At 38.3% G+C, this 9613-nt stretch overlaps 1 protein-coding gene across 1 annotated transcript in view; it reads left to right on the top strand.

Moving 5' to 3' along the window:
• Positions 1–7595, top strand: part of CABCOCO1 (ciliary associated calcium binding coiled-coil 1) — a 52482-nt gene extending 44887 nt beyond the window's left edge. The window contains exons 6-8 of the mRNA XM_086467306.1: positions 4152–4274; positions 4721–4777; positions 7518–7595. Coding sequence (XP_086323432.1) covers positions 4152–4274; positions 4721–4777; positions 7518–7595 — 258 coding nt within the window. The remainder of the gene's footprint in view (positions 1–4151; positions 4275–4720; positions 4778–7517) is intronic.
• The last annotated feature ends 2018 nt before the right edge of the window (positions 7596–9613 follow it).

Raw genomic sequence — 9613 nt, forward strand, 5'->3', positions numbered from 1 at the left:
TGTTTTATAGCAAATCTCACATATATATGAAAGAAGTGTGTGCAGGTCTCTAGTACCATAAGGTCCTATGGCATACAGTTAGAAACGACACAGATTATATGGATATAGAGAATAACACACAAAGAACACCCATTTTTAAATGCATCTGTCGTTCATACAAAATCAAATTCGTAACCATTGAAAGGCCATTGAAAGCCTTTGAAGGATGTTACAAAGCTTTAGAGATGGTCCATGCTGAACGTGGGATATTTTTTCCAATCCTTATAAATAACTATGTTCCTATGTTTGGTAAGATTAGCTACAGAGAGTTTATGTTAAGGCTCTGTGGAGAGGAGTACAGAATTACAGATAATATTAAGCTGAAAAGGTGGTTTTAAAATGTTTCTATGATATAAAAGCCTTGTATTAAAGAGGCAAATACACCACTCCCTCAGTCTCTTTTCTTATTTATGAAGTAAGTAATCGTAAACTATAAATTCTAATTTTCAGCATGTATGTTGGTAAATCCGAACTGACCTTGACCTTAGCTTTGCTAATTTCCAGACTCTGATATTTATTCCCTGAGTAGATTGTTTCCCTTCATACCACATACATAAATACTGCAAACCTTTCCAATAACCTGAATTAGAGTGTAAGTAAATAGCTGGTTTTAATCTACATAATATTTTGAGGGCAGACGTTCTGTGCTATGACTATTAAGATATACCCAGCAGCCATTTGTATAATACTAAAGCCTCTTACATATATTATTAAAAGTAATGATATCAGCCAGGGCTTGTTTTATGCCACAGAAACTTAAATAATAAAATGCAGTGTGGATAAAATCTGCAATAATAGTAACTTAAGCAAAATTAATTTAAGTAACTGATAACATCTGGGGGAAAATGTAATAGTATATCGCTAAGTTATGCAAAGCTAATTTTATAATAACTACCACATCTGTGAAACTCATTTATTAGAACGCTTTACCAATCTTCTTCCCTGACATTATTCTGTTTTAGAAATTTTCCTGTATTCTATTTTATTGTCTTTGCTCTCCCTACATTTGTAAGAAGGTAATTTGCTAGCTCTCAGCAACAAGAAAAGTCTGTGGGTTTATGTACAGAACAACATGACACTTTTTATACTTACATCTCTTTATGTACACTTTTACTAGAAATAATTCCTGAGAAAAATTGTAGCACGGGGCTGTACATTGGGAGCAATGTTTGAACACCAGCTACAGTCCTCAGCTGTGACTATGCTGAGGCTTGATGCAGCTGGGGTGGGAAAGTGAAGGTGCCACTGAATATTTCCCACATTAGCTTCTGCTGAATGTTAGAGCAGCCTCTAGCCTGCTCTAACTTGTCCAGATTCAAGTGGCCTTTTGGCACGCCACTGCACCTAGGAATTAGTGAGAATATTGCATTTAACTTCTGCACTCTCCAGTCTCTTATCTGCAGCTGACACTGATACGCCATCTACATGTGTGCAACTGCCTTACGATTTCTTTATGTTTGAATTCTCATGGGCCCATTGGACCGCAATGTGCAGGAAAATATTGCCAATTATTTTTAAGGCATTATCATCTTGCCAAACTGTTTCTCACATTTCAATATTTATATTGATTCAAGAGGACACTTTAAGTAATACCTCTTTGTCATAGTGAATAATGCTCACATAATGACAAATCTTCAGGAATTAAAAAAAGGAAGATGAATTTTTTAATGTAGGTCAGTGGAAGTAATTCACCATAAATTTACTCAGACTTCAGAAACTAGCAGCATTTTTTAAAGCCACTGTGACTGTATAAAACTTACTGTGTCTCCTTCTCTGTTTTTAAATAGATTTTACTATAGAGCCATTGGTGCTATTAAACATGAAGTTTTGTTCAAAGGGAATACAAAGACTTAATTGTATTTTTTAAAGGAAAGTATTGCATCAGAAAGATTCATTTAAACACGTTTGTTGGCTTCGGGCTCTCGCCACAATACATTCGTTCTAATTTTCCCGTGGACTTGTTAAGGACACAATGTATAGGAAGGAGCAATGCAGAATGGCATTTTTAGGTCACTATACTTTGGCTGTAAACTGTAGTACTGCTCGTAAACTTATTATTACTAAACAAAATACTTCGTATTCTACATTGAAGTTTCGCAGTCTTTTTAAAAAAACTTTTGGCTGAACGTTGAGCCTATTATGGCTCGTTAAAGAGACTAGTTCTGCTATAATTTAGTTATTTCTTAATGATCCAAGGGTTATTATTAGACATGGAACAGATGAGTAAAGAATGACTCTCTTTAAAAGGACGCAGCGAAGTAAAAATATTATTCTGAAACAGAACCTCTGAAAATCTTATCCATGCTACAAAAATATATTTGATCAGCCAGGAATTTATTTTAAAAACCTGGCCTAGTTTTTTACATTATTTCATTTTGTGAAATTTGGACTGGAGGGAATAAAGGGAATAATGATTTAACCTAAATAAAGAAAATATTTTCAGTGAATAGTTAACTAACTAACCAAAACATGTTATTTTAAGGAAGCAGAAAGTAATTGTGAAATCGCATCCAATTCAGATAATATTTTTAAATAAGAAAATATACAGTAAGAAATCAGAGAAAATGGAAATATTTGCTAAATTAAGAGAGCTCTAGCTTAAAAAAAAAAATAGAATTTGAAAACAAAGCTTTTTATTTTAGAAAGAATAACATTTAGCTCAACTTAAGGCTTTCTCATTTTGATGCAAAAACTAAACTTTCCGACTATTGCTTTTGTGAGTCTGTAGGCAGTAGCACAGTACTGTAAAATCTGAGTCACAAGTGATACAGGAAAAGGCTTCTCTAAAACCTGGTTTTCTCCTCACTTAAATTCTGGAAATCTCTCTGTCAGCCTTTTGTGTTCTTACAAACATGGGCTAAATACTGTCTGCCTTTTTTAGTGAGGTCACACATGACAGGGAATCTTGCAGATAACGAAGGAGACCAAACATAACTTCTGACAAGCTTTTAGGACTACAGAAGAACTTTTAATGCAATAATGTGCAGTGGCTAGGTCTCACTCTTTATTTCCAGGTTTTGCTATCACTTTTGCAAATGTACAGAACCTTTCATACTTTCAGAATGTTTAACTGTAGCAAGTCACTAAATAACCAAATACCAACCTTGCAATGATTTCAAAGGTATGAGGAAATTAATTTATGGGAGCTGCAATTACCCTGATGTGAATTAATGTAGTTGACTTATACCATCCAAACAAAATCATGTTTGTAATAGCTGACTCGGAACTGGAACATCTGCCTGGTATTCTCAGTGGGCACTTCCCTTTGTAGAGGCCCCAAACATACCATTTTAATATTATACCTGTTCCTTGCTTGTTCAAAAATGCCTTTCGTCACCCTATTTGGCATGTATGTTCTGTCATCTGTTTTTTAAAAAAACAGCACAAAACCTTGTGCCTTGAGAGGACTCAGAGCTGCCTTCTGCATCACTCACAAGAGCCCAAGCATGGACCAAGTGCTGCATCCATCTGCTCTGCGGGGTACGAAGCCATTTCCTTGTCAGAGCGTTCCTGAAGCCACAGTTCACATGCCAGAAGAATACCAGTGAGGTTACCATGTTCACAGGAAAGAGAAATAGGAGCAAGTTGATGAAGCAGCAAAACTTGGATGGTTAGCTACTCTTAAATTACAGTCACATATTAAAATATTTTTCTTAGGGCCTTCTGTGATGCAGTGTCACTACAACTTCACTCCAGCTGCCTCCTGTGACAGAACACCCTAGTGGTCAGATGGGCCCCTTAATTCTAACATGCCACAAGATCCCTGATCAGAAGTAACAAATTTGCATTGGGAAGGCTGCACGTTACCTAAGCACTGTGTTTTCTAAACTTAATTGCTCACATGAGTAAGAAGCTGTAGTGTTATGAAATTATGAAAATCATCTGTTCTTTCAGAGTATTATAAAGAGGGCCCCTTGAGATGCAGCTAGAAATTAAAGCTGATCTCTAATCGTTTTCGGAATGCTTTCCAGCATGCTTTCTGAGCACCTGGAAAAAAGGTATTGGTTTTTTGTTGTTTGCCAGACATTTCATTTCCATTTTAAAAAATCTGCAATAAACCTCTGAGTAGTAATTAAACTTGAATTACTTTTTTTTTCTTTTTATACTGCGAGTATGTGATTGAACTTGCCCAACCTGCAGTTTCCCTCTTCCCTGCTCTGCTGGAAGAACACGTGCCTTCGGATACCTATTCGTCATTCATAATATCACCAACAGCTGCAGAGACAGAATCTAAGGTAGACAGTTTTGTTCCTTTTTTGTTTTTTAAAGCTATTTTTCTATGCGTCTCCTACTTCATTTATTCCCGTTGCAGCCCAACCACTAATGACATCTATTCTCCAGAATATAGCATGCATTCTCTTCTAAGATTGAATGAAATTACTTTTAATCATTAATCAGTCAGCAGAGGACATTTATTCAAGTCAGCACCTCTGGGCTCTAGCCCCATGCAAATTCATAACCTCAGGACCTGCCTGGCCTGGGCAGTGAAAGAGACACTGGTGGTCTCTGTTGGAGCAGGAGTTCTCAAAAGCAGGCTTCATCTATTGTTCCATGTCTTTGGGTTTGACACTGTTTCGTCTTGTAGAGAGCAGGAGTATGTTCTAGCACACATTTCTTGTGGGTGGTTGCTGCTAGGGGTCTGATCAAGAGGGTCACCTGAAAGAGCCCTGTCCAGAGGCAGATGCTGTGGAAGTCTGCAGTGGGTGAATTCCCAAATGAAATTATTGGCAACCTTGAGGTACTATTACTAGAAAGCTATTCACTAGTTCTGTCTATGGTTGATTAGCTAGCTCAGTCTTAATGAATATAAACTGTATTCATGCTAAAGCTGGCAAAAACAACATCCATATGCTGTAAAAATGTGAATTAGTATCTATAAATAACTCCTAGTTTAGTCAGCTTACATGTGATGGGATAAAAAATATTCAGTAATATAACAACATATATCTTCAGCATTACTATGTGTTAGGAAACACGGGCCAAATCCTGCTCTCGGTGATGTCAGTGATACAATTCCTTTTCAGGCCTTCAGGATCAGCTGCTGCTGTGATGGAGCCTATGCAATATGTGCTTAGTATTAATTGTTAGATGCATCTATGTTACACATCCTTCAATCTGTATAAGAAATAACACATTTATGCCAATTCTAGACTTCATTTGGTAGGTGCATAACTATACAAGAGCTGCCTTAATAGAAAAAATCAGGTTTCAGTATGTGGTCTGCAAACTCAGAGGAGTCCATGAGTTCTTTCTATGGGGTTCATGAAAGGGCAGGAAGCTATTGTCAGTGGGCTTAAATTTGTTGTAGGGTGATCTGCTTCTCTGCCGGGAGGTCTGTAAATTGAAACGTGTGGAAAGCCAGCAGAGTAGATCCTTGTTATTTTGTAAACTGCTCCCTCAAGCATATGGAATTCTTGAAAGCAAACCAGCTAGAACTCACTTCTATCGAGGAACTGGTGGAATTTGATCTTACTTGCAACAACCAGGTGGCATTAGGCACTTTAGTCTTTAGATAGAGCACATTGGACACTGTTGACCAAGAAGCAGTTTTTTAAATATCTAGTGTTACCTCAAAATAGCGTGATACTGATAAACTGCTTTACATAGATTATGTGTAAATGGGGAATATAAATTAGAATAATGATGCCATCATTAGATCTATCTATTTGATTTCATATGCCATTTTAACGTCTTCAGAAACAGGTGTATGTTGTCTTATTCCTGTTACTACCTACAGAAAAAATGAAATGCCTGTTTTTCCTTTGACCTTGATTTCATTAGCATCAGTGCTCAGAGCTTTTTTTCTTCACAAAAACTGCACAGATGAGAAAAATTGGGCGGGGTTTTTTTTCTTTCTTTTGCAACTCTGGTTATATACACAGAAAATAATTTCCTTTTAGTTTTTAAAAGTCTTCCACCAATGTATCTTTTTCACCTGCTTTCTCAGTGTCTTGACCTCTGAGGTAATCTTATCATTAAATTTTTACCTGATACATGGTCAGACTCATACCATTTTGTTCTTATGTGCGAACTGTGATTTCACAATCTGCATTATGTCTCCAGGGAACATAGGCAGCTGTTGCTTTAATTGAGCCTAGGAAATAACTTTTAGTCTGAAATCACTGCTGACACTCAGTGGTCGCAACAGCAGCCATAGTGAAGTATTGTGGCAGCTGATTTTCACTGGAGGCAGAATCAAAGACAGAGGGATGTGAAAACTGGAGAAGAAAAGGTGGCTGGGGTGGCTGGGAGAGGATTAGCCTGGAGGATCAGTGTTCCACAGCAAAGTAACTCAGTATATACATAATGTAAAGGGATAGGGACATACTTGTTGATACGTGAGGATGGATTGAATATGGTGAAGGCCATCTCCAAAGATACAAAGTTGAGATAGAAATTCCAGCTTTTTGATGTTGATCTGAGCTACTGAGAACTTTGGAAACATTCTAGCTGTGGTTATCCATTGATAGGTTGCAGTATAGCACTAGTAGGGATTTCTACACCTGGCAAGCCAAAAAGTTCCTAAAATGGCAAATCACTGCAAGCTTTTCTGGGCCAAATCCATTCACTTCACCAAAATTACATTAAGTCCGTTAAGAACATACCTCTAAGTTTTGGAACAGTTTATGGGGAGTCTGTAAAAGGATCTTTGAGCCTCTTCCAGTTGTTCAAATCAAACTTTGTGACTCTTGGAAAGACAGTTGTTGTACCCCTTCCATTTCTCATGTATTTTGCAGTGATGAGTGCTGATATTGAGAAATATGCATAAATTCCCAATAAAACCCCAGTATTTGTGGCCTTTTTTCCAGTGATCCCACATTACCAAATGCTATACAATTAAAGATTGCTACTCATTATCACTGCCAAAGATTTCACTAAAGTATGTCGCAACCCTCACACCTTCCCCACAAACGTTATGTTGTAAATTAAACACTCAATGTCTACAGCAGCCTGGATTTCCAGAATGAGATACACATTCGTAAATGTGTTTGTAATTAAGAAAGACAAGCAACATCACAGAAATATGTTTTTTTATCGTTCATTTTCAGTAACGCTTTCTAATTCCAGCGATGTTTCAATAAAATATATTACACTAGAGAACGAACATCTGCAGCGAAGGAAAACAGTGGCAACAACCAAATCCCAAAGCATTTTTTCTGATTTGCTGTTTATTGGCAAGGGCTGTCTGAGAATACAGGCAAATTGGCCTATCTGCCCAGACAAGGTTACGTGAGAAATGGCTGTCCCACATCACTTCCTGTCCACGGCAGTCATTCCATACATCGGAATTGCACACAGTCACATGATAAAGTGTTATCATCTACATACAGGCTGAAACACCGTTATGTCTGCAAAACAGGAAGGTGTGTAGGGTAATGTCTGTCTTGCTGCACTACAGTGTGTCAAAACCACAAAGACAATGTGCAGCCTAAGATAGCTCCATCATAACCACTCTTTTCTTCTGATTTTCTTCACAGGCAGAGATAAATGAAAAGCTGCAAATGCAAGAAGAAGCTTATACTTTGAGAACGGAAAAATTCAAAAGTCCTAAATAGCCAGATAAGAGAGGTGATGTTGAATTTTACAGAAGCTGGGGAGTAGGGGGTAACACACACAGAAGACTGGCTCCCTGCCTGAATGTAATTGTTTATATAAAAGAAAATGGTTCTGTTAATATTTACCTAGAAATAGTTCGTCCCTGTTCCTCAAAGTTACTGTGTTCTGCCAGTGTTGTTATTTAGTTTAGACTTAAGTAGAAGATTATAAACAGAGGCATATGTAATTAAAGCATGTTGAAGTTCAGTTTTTTTCTGAATAGAAGTCCTAATTTTTTTTTTAAAAAAAAAAAAAAAAAAAAAAGAAATTGCTGTAGTTTTGTTCTCTTTCCTTTTTCCAGTTGTGAAATATTTAACAGTTTCTGCTTTACACCATATTTTTTTTCTCCAGGAAATTTTGCTAGAGGGAGATATACATAGAGAGAAAACGTCATTTTGAGGCACTGCAGATAGAATAAGGAGAGAATTTAATTAACATGTAATTACACAATTTTCACTGTAGTTATTCATTAATAATGTGTATTTTATTTCAGATTAAATTACTTCCTAAGCTTTAAAACAAACATAATTTCTTACACTTCTCTATTTCCACTATATTAAAAACACATAAATGAAGAATTTGCACTTTTACAGTGCTCCCCAGAAGAGTTCTTTTTTATTTCAGAGGAAATCTTTCTGGAATGGGTGCCGCCTTGCACCGGAGAGCATTTCCATACCTTGTCAGACATTATAAAAAAGTTCCAAACTCAAAAGGAATCTGACCAACCAAGTGACAAGTAAGTCAGAAGAACCGGTTTAACACCCACGTTTTAAAATCGCAGCCCACATTGATCGCTGCATTACAGAGCTCCCCACCCTAGAGAGCGCGTTGGGCGCAGCCCTGCCTCCAGCGTAAGGGCTGTGCTCTGTGCAGCGTTCCAGAAAGAGAATGTTTTGTTCATTACAACTTCGAGCTTGTTTCCCAGAGTAAAAACTTGTGGTTGTTCCATTTCATCCCCGTTTTGACGGCGGTAACAAGAGCTGGCGGCCCGCCCCAGCCCGGGCCCGGCCAGCAGGGGGCGCTGCCCGCCCGCGCCTCAGCCCGGAGCGCGCCCCAGGGCCGCGGCCGGGCCGGGGCCGGGGGGCCCGGGGGGAGCACGGCTTGGCGTTTCGAGGGGCAGAGCGTGCGGGCCGGGCCCCTGCGCTGCGAAAAGCTCTCGCCCCGCTCGGTGCTGCCGAGGAGGCAGCTCCCGAACCGAGCGCTGCCAGGTTTCCCGCACGGCGCTTTCCAGCGCCGGCCGGCAAACTGGGGAGAGCTGCCGGCCAGCTGCTGGAAGCCCACGGTAGCGAGGGTGTCGTGAAGAGTTATTAGTTTTACCTTTAAAAAAAATTTTTAAAAAATATTTTAGTCTTTTAATGTTATGTTCGTTGTCCTATTATTGCTTTGAAATATGCTTTCTTGTTATCAAAACTTTCTGAAATCAGAATGCCCTTTATTTTGGTACGTAGGTTCATCTCCCAACACATTATGCTAATGTCACAAGTTTCCCTGGTTTTGAACTCGAAGGTGAGAACAGAACTTCTGAAGAGAGCTGTCCGTACGGAAAAAAAAAAAAAAAAAAAAAAGAGAGAGAAATTTAAATACTTTTTGGTGACAATGTGTTCTTGGCAATTTAGCATTGTTTAGCACCTCAGACTTAAATCTGAAGACTACAACATTCCTGCTATGGCGCTAAGCAGAAAGGGACTAACTACGTTTTATGTTAAGACCAATGCTAAACAAAGGCTTTTGCCCTTATCTCTTCCTCTGTCTCCCAGATTTTGTGGAACCTTTGAGAAATTTTAAAAGGCTTTGAAGATGAGGAGTTGTACATGAACATCAAGTATTACTGCAATGATTTGTTAGCATTTCAGTCTTAGTACATATGCATAACAGCCAAGGTATTGCAGAAATCCTAAGTGAAGTTCAAATCCCACAAACCACCTTTGTAACTATCTTCCTGCTGAACTAAATAATGCTACCAACAAAAACAGCACCA

The sequence above is a fragment of the Leptosomus discolor genome, chromosome 6, assembly GCF_034619465.1.
Source record: "Leptosomus discolor isolate bLepDis1 chromosome 6, bLepDis1.hap2, whole genome shotgun sequence".
Lineage (NCBI taxonomy): Eukaryota > Metazoa > Chordata > Aves > Leptosomiformes > Leptosomidae > Leptosomus > Leptosomus discolor.